Source organism: Leptodactylus fuscus, chromosome 4, assembly GCF_031893055.1.
Source record: "Leptodactylus fuscus isolate aLepFus1 chromosome 4, aLepFus1.hap2, whole genome shotgun sequence".
Classification (NCBI taxonomy): domain Eukaryota; kingdom Metazoa; phylum Chordata; class Amphibia; order Anura; family Leptodactylidae; genus Leptodactylus; species Leptodactylus fuscus.
The window spans coordinates 192,651,199-192,671,768 of NC_134268.1; the positions used below are offsets into that span (position 1 = coordinate 192,651,199).

Sequence of the window (20,570 nt, forward strand, 5' to 3'; positions counted from 1 at the left end):
CCACGGGACGTAAACGCCGCGATTTGCCCACAGCAGAGACGCTGCAGGAAAAATCGCGGCGTTGTACGGTGCAGGCAAAGTGGAAGGGATTCATGTGAATCCCATCCCCACTTTGCGGAAAAGATTGCAGAGCGGACACGCTGCGATTTGCAAAGCCGTTGCGGCTTTGCAAATCGCAGCATGTCAATTATATCTACGGAGACGCCAGCGGCTTCCCCGTAGATATACTGTTAAGTCTGTTAAGGAAAACTTTGCCTGCCTAAGAAGCGCTGCCTAAAGAACTGCAATGCGTTCACTCAGCTGTTCTTCCCGCAGTCCATGACTGTGTGCTTTGTCAGTGGGTTAGCCATGTTTATAACAGCTAGTAAACTGACCCATTATTTTCTTATAACCCCATATTCATTCCTATGTATTATAACAGGTCTATGTAGGGGGCCGTGTGCCTGGCTGCAAAACTCAGGACGGGTCCTATACCTACCTGTTTTGGGTGTGTAGAGGACCTGGATGGTACGCAGATAACATCCATGTGCTGTTTACACACAGACCCGTAGAGGAATATGTTCGTGTGCACAGAGCATTGATTTGAGGTTTTCCTCATCGCCCTTTGAGGAGGCCACACTTTTGAGATTTTTTGAGCCCCAAGTCAAGAATTCCTTCGAAAAGAATGGGAAATGTAATGGATGCGCACTGGCACTACATTCATAAGTAGGTTTTAGGGGACTTTGTTCCTTCTTTTTCCTGTGGATGGAGGATAATTGTCCTTAAAGCATAACGAACATTGAAGAACATGCATTTTGTAATGTACTTTAGCAACAAAGTTTGTCTCCTTTCTATGAAATCCTACATCTCTTTATTCTTCCCCTGGTTTCTATATTGAGAGCTGTTCCTGCCTCTTACTGAATGTTACAGTCTATGGAATACGGGGCTGTGTAACATGTACAGAAAACAAGGGGAGGGTCACTTCAAACATGTATATCTCGGACAGTATAAAATGTCCAAATTTGCTTTTGGTGTCATATGGAAGGGGAGATTCTCTACTTTCATATGACACTAAGTAAAATACATTCGGGATTGGGATTTTTATATCATATGTATTATACAGTTGCCTATAAATATCCTTTGCCCAACTTTGTTTTCAACCAGTGATATCTCTGGAGATAATTTAGATAACACTGCAGCCACTTTCTTGTGACATCAAAGCAAGTTTGAGATATACACCTGAGATATATACACTTGAAATGACCCTCCCCTTATTTTCTCTACGTATTACACAGCCCCATACTCCTGTACTCTATACTAAGTTACGTCCAGTGAGAGGCAGGAACAGATCAGAATACTGAAGCAAGTGGAAGGCCGGGTTCAGACGGGGTTTTTTGGGCCGGATTTTGACGCGGAATCCATGCCAGAATACAGCTCAAAAAACCGCCTCCCATTGAAATCAATGGGAACCGTCATTTCCTTGTTCCGCGAGTGGTTTGTTCCAGCTCGCAGAAAAAAGAAGCGACATGCCCTTTCTTCAGGCGGATTCTGCGGCTGATTCCGCCTCGCGACACTCCCTCTCGACTAGGTCCATTCATTTGGGGCTAATCCGGAGCGAAATGCTGCGACTGGATGCCTGAGCACTGTTTGCACTGCACCGGCATCCAGTTGCGGCTAGCCGTTTTTCGGATTGGATTCTGAGTCCGCCACCGTGTCATAATCAGGTCCAAAAAACTCCTGTGTGAACCCGGCCGAACAGTGAAAAAAAAATGTGGGATTTCACAGAAAGAATTTCTTAATAAAATATATTACAAAACTTATTAATGACAGAAATACTGCCAGAAAATCAAAAGTTGTCTGAAAGTTTAGTTACTCTTTAAGGTACAACCCCTTTAATTGCCAACATTAAATAACTTACAGTATGGTCAGCCATTTTATTTTAAAGCTGGAGAGAGTAGCTTTTTTTTTTTCTTTTTTTGTTCCACCTAAAACTGTTCCCTGTTCTGACTCCACCACTGTGGTTATACCTCTTCTGCATTAAACCATGTATGTTACTGTTGACCAACAAAATAGGTCCTGTATTTCCTTGCACGAGCCTGTGCGTATATACGGTAGACCTGCACTATTAAGGCCCTTGCACACGATGTAACGCGGCGACGGTGCTCATTCTGACACGTAAAACACGTGTCAGTCAGCGCTTCAAAACAGAATCCCATTGACTTCAATGGGTTCCATTTAACGCACGCAACTCATTGAAATCAATGGGTTAAAAAGCCTCCTATTGATTTCAATATGTAGCGCGCCTAAGACAGAACCCATTGACGTCAATGGGATTCTGTTTTGAAGCTCTGACTTTAACACGTGTTTTATGTGTCAGAATGAGCGGCGCGTTACATCGTGTGCACGGGCCCTCACGGTTCTTTGTTGAATTAAAATGGCACGTTGGACACACTCAACATCATCGTCCCCCCGTAGAGAGTACCACTTGGCTCCTAGGGAAGGACATGATGGGATTCAGTCTTATTATAAGACTGTTTTGGTGAGTGAGGCCTGGTAACCATTGTACAAACCGTGCAAGGGAATGGTTCTGATTTTCGTGGCCCACCCTATATACAACATAGCTGCAAACTACAACCTTTTCTAATAATCTCTGTACTATTGACTTTTTACCCTACAAGGACAATGTATTCCACATGCCACAGATTCTTCATGTGTCTTCTGTAAGTGGCTGTGACATTACTGTGGGTAAATCTATTGTCATAGTGGTTTTAAGGCTCCCGATAAATCATGCGATTGTTCCTTTTAGCTCTAACATGCAGTTCCCTATATATATTTTGTTTAATGGTTTCCTAGGCAGTGGCCAACATTTTTCCCATACAAAGCTTAGAGGCAAATGGTCTGTTTTATATTCACTATATATTATGATGACATTTACGGAGCAGCGACTCTGTATACTGAGGCTGATGAAAAGAACTTTCACTGAGCGTGAAGGCAAAACGGAGAAATTTGGAGTCTTGGATCCGGAGCACAGTCACAATAAACCTCGCGGAGCCGTGAATTTTTTAAGCTGTGTTTCTATGTCCCCATATCACTCCATTGAATGGGCAGATTTATTAATAACTGTTACATTCGGACAACTTGGAACTACATTAGATGTGTCCGAATGATGGAGGCCGAGGAATCTGGGGCAACTTTAGACACTTTTATCTAACCTTATGCCACCACTCGGTTGGCTTACTTAAAGGGGTTATCTGGTGTCTACTACTGATGGCCTACCCAATGTTAGCTCTGCAAAGGTCCGACACCCAGGACCCCTGCAGATCGGATGTACGGAGTTCAAGTGCTGCTCACTTGCCGTACAAACCGTAGTGGTGGATTTAGGAACTGTACCTCGGAATATATCGACTTCAGCATTACCTAAACCCACTGCTACAGTTTGTATCATGAGTGAGTATTGCGGCTCCCAGAATGTAAACAATACCGGTAGTCGCGGTTTCTCCATACAGCTGATCTGCTGGGTTCCCAGGTGTCGGACCCATGCATATCTAATATTAATGGTCAATCCTAAGGATAATGGAAACAGATAACCCCTATAAGATATGTGCCAACATTTTAATGGTATGTGGCACATCTTAAACCATGTCTCTGCATGACCGCTTACGACGCTCTACTATCCATGTGCAAGGCAACAAGGGGTTGTCTCTGGCCCCTGTATAATATGACTATACTATACTATATATATAGTATGACTGAAGTTCAGCTCCCATTGACGTCAGGCCGTAAAAAAAAAATTCCTGGCCAACCCCTTTAAACATGCCCTTAGTGGGGTGAGGCTTGTGGTTTGGTCTGGCTTCGGGAGACGTTTGTAGGAAAGCAACAGAAAGATTGAAGTTCTCGTTCACTGAAGTTGCAAATTATTTTATAGGAACTGTGTAAACAAATATGGCCGCTCGTAAAAATCATATTGAGGAAACATTCTAGAGGAAATTTTTACATAATACTGTGTCTCATACTGTGCCGCCACTTTTATAACCGTACTATGGGATTTATGAGAACTTTATGACCTCACTAGTAAATTGTAGTTCTCCATATATCTGCCGCATATGAACTGAACTGGTTTGCATGGCCAAGGTGGAGCCGCACGGTTTTCCAGGAAGCTGTTTGTAGTTTTGCATCTAACACTTTTGTATTGCTAGCGCAACATGTCAGAGCTCCTTCAAGGTGCCATATTAACTTGTTCTAGGGCGACCAACCTGAGATCATAATTGTATGTAGAAGTAGTCATTCTGGAACCTCCAAAATGTCTACTGAAAATAAGCAGAAAAGTAAGACTAGGTTCACATTCACCTGAATGAAATAAACCCTATCTGCTTAGAAAGTGGCTACACATGGACACCCACGGACCCCATAGATTATAATGGGGTCCACCAGGACTTTCAGGACTTTTCTCTCCACCGATTTTAAGCGGAACCTGGGACGGAGTCTTGTATGGAGACTTGAACCTAGCTTATGCATTAATGTGGGAAATAGAGATGAGCGGGTACTATTCGAAACGACTGTTTCGAATAGCACGCACCCATAGGAATGAATGGAAGCGGCCGGCACGCCGACTTTGCCGGCAGCCGGCCGCTTAACCCCCTGCGTGCCGGCTGCGTCCATTCATTCCTATGGGTGCGTGCTATTCGAAACGGGAGTTTCGAATAGTACTCGCTCATCTCTAGTGGGAAAGATGTACCGGAGTTCTCTGTCCTTTCCCGTTGTCCAATGGAGTAACTCCTGGCACAACTGGGTACCAGAACTACACTCTGCAAAACCAGGAAAACTATAGACTTCTCCAAAAGAAAGATGGTTCTATGAAGGAATCTATGGTTTGAAGCCTATAGAAAAAAAATTTTAAATCTTAGACCCCTCCATTAAAGAGGTCTCAAAAACCCAATGACATCCATCATCTGATCGGCACTGTTACCCGGAGCATTTTGGTCATTTTTCTCCAAATCTGTTCGGCTATTCCAAAGATATAAGCCCTTTTTAATGTTGACGCAAATTAGGGTACATTGGCCAAGTGGGCAGTAACACTGGATTCTCTCTGTGCTGTATGTAATGCAGCGTTACGGCCCACTTGGCTAGTACACCCTAATTTACATCAATACTAAAAGGGCTTATATCTTTAGAATCGCTGAACAGATTTAGATAAACAGAATACGAAATTGTTCTGGGTGACCGCGCCGATCAGATGATGGATGACATTGTGCTTTTCTGATTCAGTGACAGGTCCTCTAAGCTTTTACATACCTATGGCTGCATTGATAAATCTGCTTTTATAACGTCCCTGTTCTCTTATATATCACATAGTCTTGTCAGAGACTCAGAAGAATTACTGGCATGGGGCCCAGGATAATGCAAAGGAAGAAACAAATCGCCAGTCACCTTCTTCAGATTCCTCAGTGAATAATTCTGCATTGCTCCTTATACATATGCCTGTGCTCAGGACTCCATTGACTTCAGCTTAGACTGGAATATTCAGCCGATGTCCTCGGACACCTGGCTTGCTCTGGTGTTAGTGTATCAGTGTAATGCAGTTATAGCAGGCGGGTACATGCTGTATGAATACTGATCTGGCCGTGTCCCCTCCTAATCAGGGGAACATTGTGTTCTGTGCCATGGATCCACAACTAGTCATCTGTTTAGAAGGTACTAGAAATGGAAAGTGCTCTGAGGACCCCGGGCACAGATCCCTGTATGCCGGCCATGTGCTCTAATCCTCAACACATTAGGCGTCAATACTAAGTGATTATAATGTATTAAGACACATGAAACCATTATACGTTTCAGGTAATATATTAGCCACAATTCCAGGCTTTGGATAGGTCTGAGTATGCGGGGTGCTGTTGTTAACCACGTCATTTGCAACTTAAACCCTGGGCCATTTTCCCTGGTTCATGACGATACACTTTTTTTATTTTTGTTTTTTCTGGTATATCTGGCTCTGAAGGCTATAATAACTTTTTTTTTCATTTGGGTTGGTCAAATTATTTTTGCGTCTTTTTGTGGTGACCCATTGGAATCTGTTCTTACCCCTCGTTCACATCTGCGTTTGGTAATCCGTTCGAGGCGTCCGCATGTGGACCTCCCAAATAGACTACTGAACGCATTGGCAAGCGGTGAGCAGTGAAAGCACACAGACCCCATAGACTGTTATGCATGGTGTCTGCACAGAACATGTGGCCGGAAAATAGATCGTGATCTACTTTCATGTCTGTGTGATTCATGTGGGCAGCGCACGGACCCCATTACAGTCTATGGAGTCCGTGGGCTTTCGCTGCACACCACTTGCCAATGCGTTCAGTAGTCCATTCAGGAGGTCCCCATGGGGACTCTTCGAATGGATTACCAAACTCAGATCTGAACGAGGGGTTACATCATGTGATGTGACAGTCGGCTCCCTGCAACTATATTATCCATACAGCTCCTACCGGTATTTCCTTGTAGATATAGGGCTCATTCACATGGTTCATTTGAGGAAGACTTTCACCTTAATCTTTATGTACTATCATGGTTTCTATCATACACCACTATCATACATGTATCATTATAATAGAAATCATGATCGTAATTAAGGGTTAAATTCCTCTAGTATTCACTATATATATATAATATGTATATATCCTTTTTTTATTATTCCTAAATGGTATGCAGTAGATGTAACTTCAGAAAAATGCCGAACAGGATCCAGAGCAAATATCACAGTCCTCCTCTTAATGCAGACATAGCAAAACATGATCATAGGCATGTGCAGTGTTCACACAAGGATACCGTAGATTTTTATTATTAATTTTAACAATAAGCTTACAAAAAAATCTTTAAAGGACTGTAAGACTGTTTTCATCTTATAAGGAGAGAAGAGGGGCTGCATTGCTGATTCATTGCTTCCACGCCTTCAGTCTTTTCCAGCATGGCAACCACCTGTGCAGGGAAGCGTTAGTATTGCTCCACTTATAGGGGTTTTCCCATCAAAGCGAATTATCCTCTCTCTATAGGATCGGGGATAACATACAGATTGCTGGAGGTCTCAGCAGGTCTGTTCCATAGATGCAGATGGAAGGTGCAGATTGTGTCATAAAGAAACTGAAAAATGTGAGCCTAGCAATATCTGTACAGTACTGTAAGCACTGGTTATATATATACATAAATACAGTTATACATATAAAACATTCATTGTAGTCTCAATTCACTTTTTAACAAACTTTTCATGCAAATAACCCCAATTTAAGGCTTTGTTCACATCTGTATTTCAACTTCTGCTATAAGTTCAAGCAATGTCATAGTGTTCACTTTGTCTTATCGCAGGCACCATCTTTATATATTATAGTCTATGGGGTCCGTGTGCTTTCACTGCACACCGCTTGCAAATGCTTTTGGTAGTCTGTCTTGGGGGGTCCCCATGTGGACTCCCCCGAACGGATTACCGATGCAGATGTGAACAAGGCCTTACATTGTGGTCTGTGGAGCTCTATCATTTCAAACTTTTACCCTGGACATATGTTGTAGTGTTTTCTTATTACAATTGCAGATATACACGATCACTAATATTCAATATAAAAATGCACAGAGGACTAACTAATAAGCTTTAGCAAATTTTCCTGATTAAAACTTTCACTGCTTATCTATCTCATATCTACCAGCCACTCACATGCTAGCTGTCCAGAGTCTGTGCAGGTCAGTTACAGAATTACTATATATCACTTATATCAGATATCAGAGAGGGGAGATATTAGAAGACATGGCTGCAAACAAATGAAAGCAAGTTTAGCAAGGAAACAGTGACTGTAAGGCTGTTTTAAGTAAACTGATGTTTTCAGGTCCCAATACAGTGTGCCCTTGTGAGCCCAGATGGGCCTCAGCAATCTGCCTCGGTTGCTTACACCAACCCTGGATTGGACTCGATACTGATCTGCAAGTTTTTCCTTATCCATAACTTGCTATGAAGCACAAACCCCCCCCCCCCCAAAAAAAAAACATTAGTAGATGGGGCCAGCTGCAGTTCCCTGCACAGCCAGATGGCCAGGGCTGCCGATGTGCTAGGAAGAAAAACTATAAAGGGACTCAGTGCGACACCTTCATTCCAAGAACTGGTTGATGAAAATCGGCCACAAAACACTGAACAAAATACATAGCAATCTGGTTTCATACATAGTGGACGTCTTCATTTTGGAAATGACATGCTGCAGATTTTCCACAGATTTTTACAGCGTAATAAACCTTGTGAAATGGATAGGATTGTATGACATGCGTGTAACACACCCTAATCTTACAGCCAACATGACTAACTGGCCTACTTTCTGTTATATATGACAGTCTGTATGTCGGAGTTAAGCTGGTTACACATGATAGATAAATGATGACAATCCTGCCATTTTCATTGGGACTGGGCAGCCATCTATAGAGTATGGGATCACCTCTACTCTTACCTTATTGCAAATCTTGGGGAGAAAGGGATCAGACACAATTTCAATATGTTTGATCTTTTTTGTTCTCTTCCTGTTTTTTTTCCCTTTTAAAACACATGCACACTTGGCGAAACCAAGCATGTGTATGTGATAGCTGTCAGATATGTTAGCATTCAGTTGACATCTATTTAAAGGGAACTTTTCAGGTCGATTTGGAACAAGTACACGATGGCTTTAATGTGCCCAGGATCCGGCGCATTCGCACTGAAACTGCTCTGTTCTGCTGGGCTTCACTGAAGGACTGTGGAAACCTTGGGAGTATGTGTGTGTGTGTGTGTGTGTGTGTGTGTGTGTGTGTGTTATGGGCAGAACACTAAACCCCCTGTCTAATAGGACTTGTGGTTGCTTTATTGTCGCAAATTGACCTGACAAGTTCCCTTTAGGGTGCATTCACACTACTGATACGCTGCCTGATTCTGAACGTTAAAACACGGTCAGAATCAGCGCGTATAAAGCAGATCCCATTCATTTCAATGGGAGCCGGCATACGAGCGCTCCCCATTGAAATGAATGGGCTGCTTTTTTCACTACGAGCGCTCCCATTGAAGTGAATGGGAAGCGCTCACGTGTACGGCTCGCCGTGTGAAGGGGCCCGGCGCTCGGTTCAGTCCGAGCCGTACACGCGAGCGCTTCCCATTCACTTCAATGGGAGCGCTCGTAGAGTAAAAAGCAGCCCATTCACTTCAATGGGGAGCGCTCGTATGCCGGCTCCCATTGAAATGAATGGGATGTGCTTTATACGTGCTGATTCTGAGCGTGTTTTAACGTTCAGAATCAGGCAGCGTATCAGTAGTGTGAAGGGGCCCATAATGTGTATTGCCAACCTTATAAGAAATGGCTCACTTCAGACATTGATAGACCATGAAATTACCACATTAATTCGGTCATCATCTGAAATCTATGAGGTCTATGGCTGACTTAAGTTCACACGGGATATTTTGGTCAGGATTTAGAGGCCGTATCCACCTCAAAATCCTGACCAAAAAGACGGCTCCCGTTGAAATCAATGGGAGACGGTCAGTTCTTTTTTTCCCGTAGCGGTTTCTTCCGGCTCCCGGAAAAAAAAGAAGTGACGTGCTTATTCTTCAGGTGGCGTGGCCTTGCGATTCCGTCTGAAGACCCTCCCTCCTCCTGACAAGGCCCCTTCATTTGGGCCTAATCCGGAACAGAGTGCGCAACTGGATGCCAGTGCACTGCACAGCCATCCTGTCACAGCTACCTGTTTTTTGGTCCAGAACCTGAAGCGGAGGCCGCCTCAGGTTCCGGACCAAAAAAATCCTACGTGAACTTACCCTACCAGGGCTTCTACAGTCAGGTATCTCCACTTTAGCCCTCAAATATCCTGGACAGGCCATGTTTGCAGGAGTATCTTAATATTAGAGGGGTGTTATCCTCATTGTCGGTGCTTCAAGCATCGTCACAAATGTTCTCTCTATGGCGTATCCTCAGATCCTGACGTGTTATGCGCACTTATGTGAATACATATTGCTAGCTGTAACGTCTATGGAGGATATCCTGAGCCGAGCACGGCGTTGGGTGTTCTGAGCAGTGGGTATCTTATGTTTTTATACTGACTCGATTGCTAAATGTCATGGAGGTCCTATTCATACGCCGCACCACGCTAGAAGAGCATCGTGTTTACTAAAGGTATTATGGGATTATATTTGATAGTGTCAGACGGAAGACTGGATGATAGCGGCGAACAAAATATTTACCAAGCCGACGTGTACAAATAAAGGGGTTAAACGCCAGTGTGGGCGTATCTCCTCATCCTCGCTGCTGGCGCTCGCTGTAATTGTAGAGTCTACCTTTCATGTTTCCATGGCAACTAAGAACCCGAATCCTGAAGGCCTAGACCTAAAGATAGACGTACGTGCAAAGATCAAGAAATTTACTGTAATCATTTACTAAACGGACGACTAATTGGCTGTACGGCGAGCAGGATTTCTGCGGCGTGTCCTGGAGGTCTGTAAGACATTGTGGCGGTATCTGTATGATGAAATCTATAAGGCATCATACTGTATCATAATGACTCTGGGTCTACTCACCTTCAGGTGCTGAGATGTCATTGGGGTTACAAGTCGTCTTACAAGTCGCGTCTCGCACTTACCAGACCGTCCTGTTCTTGATAAGACGATTCCAAGCACAAGTACAGTAACTTCTGCAGACTAATCCCAGTGGACATATATATACTGGTTTATTCACCTGGCATATGCAGCCTGTACAGACAACATAGGGGCTGGTTTATTAAGTCTGGCATTGCATATCCTGGTCTTCTTAAAGGTCCCCGACTGGCGCAAGATTACAACATAAACAGCAATACATTCAGATGACACTCAAAGTCACAATACAGAATTAGAAAGATATTAAATATTTTATTTTTATATCTTGGTCGCTCCTTGGTCTTCTGTTAGAAAAATTGGGGCCATTCGATAAACAAATGTAGCAGAGTTAACCCGAACTTCTGCAATTGGTTAAACTGCTGCAGCGTGATATCTTATCCTAGAAGGCGGCAAAAACAATAAGGAGTCAATAAAAAATGACTTTTCAACGGTTTTTGTTGTTCCCTGTGCAGTCACACGTCAAAGCTTGTTCATAAGTGGAATATTCCCCGATTCTGTTCTGCGATCTGCTTTTCATAACAAGGTTACTACATGTCCATATCGATGCATGTACTGTATATGGTTCAAACCCCGACCTTTCTCAATAGCGTGATACTGACTATTGTGAGAAATGAAACTATTGCAAATCTTTCCCCGGTAGTTTGCAACTTCCTTGACCCCCGGGGCATTGCTTCTTGGATTACCCGTGCTTTGAACACTTTCTAGATGTCATGGGATATTTTATTACATTACAAGGAAATCTTTGACTCAGTGAAACCTGTGATATCTTGCTTGTAGTTTAATAATTCATAGGAATTATATGGAATCTTATATAACGTATGGGACTCAAGTGCAATGACCAGTCTTATAGTAATTGGTTTTATTGCATGTCTTCAGAATCTGTAGCTTCAGCATTAAAGGACGGGTATAGTGTGAAAGCTGTCTCAATGCTACATAAAGCTTCCATACTTGGGTGGATTGGGACTCCTGGGACTTCTCCTTCTCAGCAGGAGCTGGCTGATCTACAGCGCTGATGGACACATCTGACAGATCTGCATTACCGATCATCCATATCTGCCAGTGGACAATAGAATCTGTCATTCGTGAGCGAATGTACGTGCCAAGTTCACCCCCTGACAATGGCATCTTCCATCTTATCCGAATTATCTAGGAAATGACTATTAGGAGGCCATGCAGACTTGTCTACAAGTCAACTCTACAGCTTTATGGCTTCTATGCATAAAACTAATGCCAAGACTCAACCTAAACCTCTGCATTAACGTTAGAAGTGAATTGAGTATGCTGGAAGTTGTAGTTCCACAACAGCTGGAGTGACTAATGTTGCTTAAAGAGGACCTTTCATCAGATTGGGCACAGGTAGTTCTATATATTGCTGGAAAGCTGACAGTGCGCTGAATTCAGTGTACTATCGGCTTTCCCGATCTGTGCCCGGTGTAAAGCGCTATCGGTCCCGGGACCTTCGCGCTTTACAGTCAGAAGGGCGTTTCTGACAGTTAGCCAGGGATGCCCTTCTGCCCAGCAGCGCCTATCGCGCTGTACTGTGGAGCGAGGAGGAACGCCCCCTCCCTCTCCTGCTAATACTCGTCTATGGACAAACACTGTGAGCAGAGGGAGGGGGCGTTCCTCAGGGTCGGACTGGGGTGTCTAGGGCCCACCAGTGGAATTGTTTTTAGGGGCCCATCATCAGGACCCCTGCAGACCAGCGATACCGAGACAGGGCAGCTAAAGGTAATACCATCTCGGGAGCCATGCTGCTCACCTGCCATACAATGTTCAACAACATACTACCTAAACCTACTGCTACACTCTGTATGGAAAGTGATCAGCATGGCTCCTAGAAATGTTACCATTACCTGTAGCCACACTGTCCTGGAAGAGCTGATATGCAGAGGTCCTGGCTGTTGTATCATCACGGATGTAATATTGATGGCCTATCTTAAGGACAGACCATCAATATTATAACAATGGATAAATCCTTTTAAAGATTTGTCCAGGAATTGGATCAACCCATGTGCTGGGCGGGAGGTGTAAAATAAAAAATAAATAAATAGAAAGCGCATTCACCTGTCCCCATTGCTCCATTGTCCGCCGCCAGTGTCCATTTAGTCTCATGCCGGCACCTCCTTGCTGGGAGTCCTGCACCTCATGGGACCACTGACACCAATTAGATACAGGATTTCCAGAAATAAGGCCATGAGACTGAACAGACACAGGCAGGAGGATAATGGGGCGCTGGGGACAAAAGCTCAATGAAAAACACTGCGTCTCACTGTTGTGCCTAATCCGTAAACAGGACCTTTAACCATTTGGGGCACATGAGGTTTAATACACCGCTAGAAAGCCGACAGTGTGCTGAATTCAGTGCAGCTTTCACGTTCTGTGACGTTCTTCTGACAGTGAAGAGTTACAGTACCGGGACCGATAGGTCTTCACCGGGGGCACAGAACAGGAAAGCTGCACTGAATTCAGCGCACTGTCAGCTTTCTAGCGGTATATAAAACCGCAAGTGTCCCAGGAGGTGAGAGCTCCTCTTTAACATCTCAATATACTGTACATCACACTATAAGGATAAGGCCTAACACAGCGTCCCGCAGCAAAAAAGCTCTGCAGGAAAAAACCCCGGCGGCAACGCATCAGTTTTTCCTGCAGCGCTTTTTGCAGAAACTCCACAGAGGTTTCCTTTGAGGACTCTCTGCTTCCATTATACCTATAGGGACACCGCCGGTGTTTCTGTAGGTATAGTGCTGCGATTTCCAAAAACTGCAAGTTACCTACAAATTCATACATTTATATTCATATATAAACACACACACACACACACACATATATATATATAATTAGCATATAGACATTTATATACATTCATATACCATATATACTAACATATATACATACACTCACACATTATTATAGCATACTGTATATACACACACATACCTGTATACAAACATACAGTCCTCACACAGTATACAAGACACATACTTTAACCCTTAAGTACTATCATGGTGTCTATCATAATGATATGTGTATGGTAGTGGTGTATGATAGACACCATGATAGGACTTAAGGGTTAAACAAATGTACACATATACATATTAATTATTACAGTTTACCCCCCAAAAAAGAAAAAAATATACTTTATACTCACGTTTGTGGATTATTGCAGCAGCAGACTCCTCTGTCCCCACACGGTCCGATGTAAGAGATGACTCACTGCTGGGAGGGGGAAGTCCCGGCTTGCAGAGAGAGCACTTCTAAATATTGCAAGAGAGAGAGCTGCTGCCCCTGGTGTGCTCCCGAGTCCCGATGTATACTTTCCCTATATTAATAGGGAACATATACCACTGGCAGGAGGCCCCTCTGTGTAGTAGTGTCGGGGCCCTGGGAAACTGCCGGCAGCCGGCCATCTTTAGTAATTACAACGCTGCCGGCAGCCTGGGGCCCCGAGCTGACTGACAGTCAAGGCTCGGGGGCCGGGGCCCACCGGGGGATTCCCCGGTTCCCCGGCGGGCCAGTCTGACCCTGGCGTTCCTCCCCGCTCACACTATACAGCGCGATAGGCACTGCTGGGCAGAAGGGCGTCTCTGGCTAACTGTCAGAAACGCCCTTCTGACACTAAAGCGCTACGGTCCCGGGACCAATAGTGCTTTATACCGGGCACAGATCGGGAAAGCCGATAGTGCGCTGAATTCAGCGCACTGTCAGCTTTCCAGCAATATATAGAACTGCCTGTGCCCAATCTGATGAAAGGTCCTCTTTAAAGGGATTCTGCTACTGCAGTCTTGTCTATGAGCATGTTATAGAGCAGGAGGAGCTGAGCAGAATGATGTATAACTTTCTGGGTAAATTTCAGTATAGGTTGTAGTCCATTCATTTTAATTGATGCTCTTAGGAGTCCAATGGGCGGTCCTATCAGTGACTGACTGCCTTCTTTGTCCCTTTATATCCTCATCCTGGGCTTAGGAGTCCAATGGGCGGTCCTATAAGTGTCTTACAGCTATCACTGTATGCAGCCTTACACAAGGAAGGTTGGCACTCACTTGTAGGACCACCCAATGGGCTCCTAAGCAGAGGGAGACTAGCAGTTAAAATGAATACAACTTATGGTAAATCTTTTCCCCGCTATGAAACTATATATCAATCTGCTCAGCTCTTCCTGCTCTATAACAACCTCTGACACTACAACCTCCAGCATGCACTGTTCACTTTTGTGCTAGTTTGGAGAACAGCCGAGCAAGTGTTTATACTGGGAGTTGTAGTTTCACAACAGCGGGAGTGCTGTAGGGTGCTGACCCCTGTCCTATATGAGGTTCAGTTGAATAGAGGATGGAGGAAACCTTGGCAGATACTACGAAAGTATCATAAGATTAGATTTCTTTATTGAAGCAGTAAATTACTGTTATATGAACCATTGTTTGTAAAGCTATCCATGGGTGGATTCATTTATGGCGCCACTATTGTGAAGCCGCTGCACGCTCTCGTCTTTACCCTGGGTGGTACTCATTGGAAGGGCATGGTGTCCTAGTGATTCATCAGCAATAATGTGATAGCGCTGCCATATATGACTCTGTTCACATGATTTTTCTTCTCTTTGTTTCAATATATATTGATAATCAGAATTACTGAAAATGAAATGGAATTTAGGCCTTGTTCACATCTGCGTTGGTAATCCATCTGAGGAAGTCCTCATGGTGACCCCTGCCCCCCACCTTCCCCGAACAGACTACCAAACACATTGGCAAGCGGTGAGCAGTGAGAGCACACGGACCCCATAGACTATAATGGGGTTCATGTGCTTTCCGCACGGTCTCCGCATGAGTCATGCAGACAGGAAAGCAGATTGTGAACTACTTTTCTGTCTGCATATTCCATGCGGAAAGCACACGGACCCCATTATAGTCTATGTGCTTTCACTGCACACCGCTTGCCAATGCGTTCGGTAGTCCGTTTGGAGAGGGGTCCACATGCGGACTTCCCCAAATGGATTACCAACGCAAATGTGAATGAATCCTTATGGATGTGAATTTATATGGTCATTGTGCCCCCTCCTCAATACCATATGTGCTAAATGTAATGCAGTTTCCAAGGGAGAGGTCATATTTCGTGTTGTCGCAAGTAAGTATGGGATTGAATGGCACATATACAAACCTGGGACTGGGCCGCCAGTGAATGGGGTTGTCAATACTTTCTTACCTGATATTATATATTATATCAAGATGACCAGGAGATGACATCACCATCTAAATCAGTCTTTGGAGCAGATGACATATAATAGGTCTATCACATATTGGGCCTTTTTCACATTATTTGGCTCTGGTGGGCACAAGATACCCTAACTTGTACAAAACACATGCAGTTGAGTACGTATAGGGTGTGATTTTGTTGAGCCTCTAAATCTTTAGCATTTCTTCTATAGATTTGGTTTAGCTGTTCTTTTATATACTTGATGTTTATATTGTTTTATTATTCTATGATGTGGATCAAATGAGAACCTTTAAAGGGGTTATACGATGAAACGTACTTATCCTCCATCCATAGAATAGAGGGTAAATTGCTGATCTCTGGGGGTCCAACTGCTGAGACTTCCACCAATCCTGAGACTGGTCAAACCCCTGGTGGATGCAATCACTTTTCTCCTCCCATTCACCTCATTGGGAGTTCCAGAAATTGCTGAACCCCTGCATCCTCAAGGGGTGCCTTCACAATTGGGGAAACCACTCCCTGTTCTCAAGGGTCTGACAGCAAAGACTCCAACTGATATATCTCAAGGCATAACCCCTTTAAAGAGATTGCCTCTCAAGAACAACATACCAACAGGAAAAAGTGATGCCTGATTACTAGAGGTCCGACCCTTTGCTCAGATCCCTGTTCTCATGATCGGTGGGGATCCAAGCAGACTCCAATGACCTCCAGCGATCCGACTCACATGTAATACTGGGAGAAGATCCTTCATTGGTTTCCATCTTCCTGCCATTATGACACAACATTTAGATGGGATATAAGCGTTTACCTCTTTCTTTTTTTTGTTGTCTCTCAATAGGTGTGGCAGATGAACTGGCCCTTGCAGAAGAATCTCGACGTCGGGGACAGAACGCTTTGCCGTCAAGCAGTAGGACGACTTCCAGATCTCACCGACCTTCTGCCCTTTCCAGACATGGTCACAACTACATAAGTGATGAGGAGGAGGACGATAGGCTGCGAGGCTCAAACCTTATTGGGGATTCTCACCTTTATTCTTCAGGTGTGAAGCCAGAGAACTGGGAGGGGGCTACACATGATAATGTGAAGATCAGCCAGTCCAGTAAATGCACTACATTGCCAGAGAAAAGGGTCAAACGCTGCTGCATTGTGCTGTAACCAAAATGGCTTTCCATGTCTGCAAATAATAAGGTTAAAGAAGGATTTTGCAGCAGTCATAAATATAGGTTATTATTCAAGTATTCCCATAGAAATAGTCAGAAATATCGTCCCGTTATCTACACTGTCTCCTTATGAACATTTTTAAATTTTTAGTAGTAAATTTGGTCTAAATATAATCGTATTTGGCCAATTACCTGTATACAGTAGGCAGAAACGTGAATGATCATATCCTGACAGCCTGCAGCCACCACTAGAGGGAGCTTACTGTGTCACTGTTGAGTTCTCTTTATAACAGTATATGTAAGGGTCAGTGTACACAGAGTTTTTTGGCGCTGATTTTGACGCTGTATCCGCCTCAAAATAGCGTTCTATTGGGAGGCTTTTTTTGGAGGCTTATTTTTGAGGTGCATTCAGCGTCAAAAAGGGGTTTTTAAGCTTCCTTTAAGTGGTAGTTGTAATAAGTCAGCATGTTCTCCTTCCATCCTATATCCGTGCAGTGCATTTTACACGATTTATGGATCAGTGAAAAAAGTACAAATGGATTTTCTCTGGACCCATATACATGAATGAACAAGCTCAGACCGTAAATCAGAAATTTGACCTGGGTTATGGCTCCCATTCATACCCGTGAAAATCACAATCATGTACATGGGGAAACAGAAATTAAAAAGTCAGTGTGCTAGCCAGAAATATGGTCAAATTCTGCTATAAAAAAACATCAAGAGATCAACAACTGAAAATTTTTAACCCATTTAGATGAAAAAAAAAATCAAAAGTAAAACCGTATTTAAGGTTGCACATTCCCTTTAAAGGGAGCCTGCCAATTGATCATGCAGCCTGTTATAGAGCAGCAGGATCTGAGCACATGAATCTTTGTTACATAATATATTGACTGAAATCCCTGCTTTCTCTGCTAAGGAGTCAGATGGGCGGTCCTTATCCGTGCCAGACAGCCATCTCTGAATGCTCGGTCATATGTAAAGGCTGTCGGCCGTAAAGTGAGACCGCCCACTGGACTCCTAAGAATAGAATGCAGAACTTACAAGCAAGAAGTTAACATTTTGCTGAATCTTTCCCTGCTATAGATCAGTGTGCTCCGCTCCCCCTGCTCTATAAGATGCTGTCTGCTTGTTACATAGTATTAGTGCAGGTTTACATTAGGTATATTACTATACTCATTCACCATAGCACTAATACCACAACACACAAACAACAACACAAAAATGCCAAGCTGTGTTTAGTACAGACTATTGTATTACACTGACTTCCTGCAACATAGTTGTCGGTTCCTTGCATAGTAAAGGCTCCGTTTCTAGATCACACGTTTGTTAAGAAGACTTAAGACTATTAAGTATATCCTGGATTTCTTACCATGACATGCAGCTTCGGAATAGCACAATGTTGCTCCGTCAGTTACAAGTCTTTGGCTTCCTTGTAGCAAAGTGGAATTTGCATGTTCTTCTTCCACTTGGATTTAATATATTCTTTTCTGATAGAAATGATTCCTAAACCCCTTCTTGGAGCCGCACAGTCCAGTGTAATCCTCTCTTTTCGGTTAGGACGGTTCTTCCGATGTAGCTGTAGCAATTGTAAAGTCTACAGGAGCGTGACAGTATAAGACGTTGTATTCTCCGTCACAGCGGCAGGCGATCCTTCAGGCTGCATTGTGCTTAAACTTTTGCCCCCATAGCTCCAGGTGCAGAGGACAGATCTATACATGATAGAGCTGTGAGATCATATAACATGCCTGTCTCCTATAGCCTTGAAGGGCTTTTCCCATGAACACGACTAGATTTATATTTGCGGTCAATGAAGAGTCAGAATTTAAAATGAAATACAATTTTAAAGATTTCCTCTGACAGTCTTAGTGGTGACTGTCTGTTGTCTTGATCAGTTGCCAATGGACACGACCATGAGTGCAGGAACTTTCTATGGTCAGAAACCCAGCCATGATTTCCTTATATCTTCTCATACATGTAGCGTCCCTGGCTGATGACCTGTCCACAATAAGGAGATCACGGCTGGGGTGCTGACAAATACCAGGCCATAGAAAGTTCCTGCATTGATGGGCTTATCCATTGGCATTTAGTTGGAAAGAAAAGACTGTCATTACTAAGATAGTTAGAGAAAATCTGTAAAATTTGTTATATTTGGACAACTTTAATTGCCTGCAAATTTAAAGCTAGTCATGTTCATGGGAGAGCCCCTTTAAGGGGACAGGATGTATATAAGTATGATGCCTGTATATGTATTGCTTGGATATATAATTACATAACAGACATACTAACTGGGTGCCCCCATTACTAGCTGCGGTGCCCCCATTTATCCTAAATACAATAATACCACCTGCATGTCCTACTGTAATCCACTGATGTCTGAAAACACTATGGAAGTGGAAGACTATCATATCCTATATCGTATACCGTCATCCTATACACATGGTAAAGGGGATTATAGTTCCTTTATGTAAATGGAAGCATTTTTCCTTTCCCTCAGCAGTCTTTGATTTATTCTATCTATATTTTTTTGTATTTCTCTCAATCACTTTTGCTCTCCATTCACACTTGTTACTTGTTACCTTGCTGCTAGTGTTCTATATGATATAGAGGGGGGTCTATGACCACCACAATAGTAATGTATAGAATCGCCCATAAAATAGTGGGAAAAAAAGAAGAAGCTTTAAAAAATATATAATTAAAAAAAAAATAAAGTAAATAAAAGTTGTAAATCCCTCCTTTCCCTACAATACATATAAAAGTACAAAATGACTGTGAGACACATACACATTAGGTATCCCTGTGTCTGACAGTGCCCGGTCTACTGAATATAGGGGATCTGCAGTGCTCCTGTTCCATCGGGAAGGGGTTAATAGGAGCACTGCAGATACCCTATATTCAGCCAGACTGAATTCCAAGTGGGGGAAGAAAAACTCAGTCCTCAAGCTCAGGGAAGGGGCAGAGAGACAACCAAAACACCCCCTCCCCTTTCCCAGCAACTACTGCACCCAAAAACTCCGGCCATTTTAATTTTTGAAATTTTCCAGTAGCTGCTGCATTTCTCCCCCTAGGCTTATACTCGAGTCAATAAGTTTTCCCAGTTTTTTGTGCTAAAATTAGGGGGGTCGGCTTATACTTGAGTATATACGGTAAATCCATTGGGTGAGATGTCTTGACTTCTAACGCTAGGTTCACACTAGCATCCCAGATTTCTCCGTCAATTTTAGTATAAAATTGTCAAAAAATCCGGCAGACCCCATAGACTATAATGGGTGTCCACCTGGTTTCTACCAAAAACGGCGTAGAGGAAAGTCCTCCTTGCAGGACTTTTCTCTCTCATGATTTTTAGCAGGATAGGAGACAGAGTCTCGTATGGAGAATTGAACGCTAGTGTGAATGTTCAGGATCCGATAAGAGCCATCAGAAAGCTAGCTGCAGAGGATGAACAGTTGAAAATTTTTAATAGAACCCAATTGCAAAAAACCCCCATGGTCCTAAAGCTGTTCATATCCTATAAATGCAGGTAACATTTTACCCTTTTCGGCATCTTGTGACCTCTTCAAACACTCTTCACAAATGTGGTTTCACATTTAGTTGAATCACAA

The 20,570-nt window shown here is 43.4% G+C and overlaps 1 protein-coding gene across 2 annotated transcripts in view; it reads left to right on the forward strand.

Moving 5' to 3' along the window:
• DNAJB6 (DnaJ heat shock protein family (Hsp40) member B6) overlaps nt 1–20,570 on the forward strand; it is a 58,995-nt gene that overhangs the window by 37,609 nt on the left and 816 nt on the right. For both annotated transcript variants that reach the window (XM_075271547.1, XM_075271548.1), the window contains exon 9: nt 16,650–16,850. In XM_075271547.1, coding sequence (XP_075127648.1) covers nt 16,650–16,850 — 201 coding nt within the window. The remainder of the gene's footprint in view (nt 1–16,649; nt 16,851–20,570) is intronic.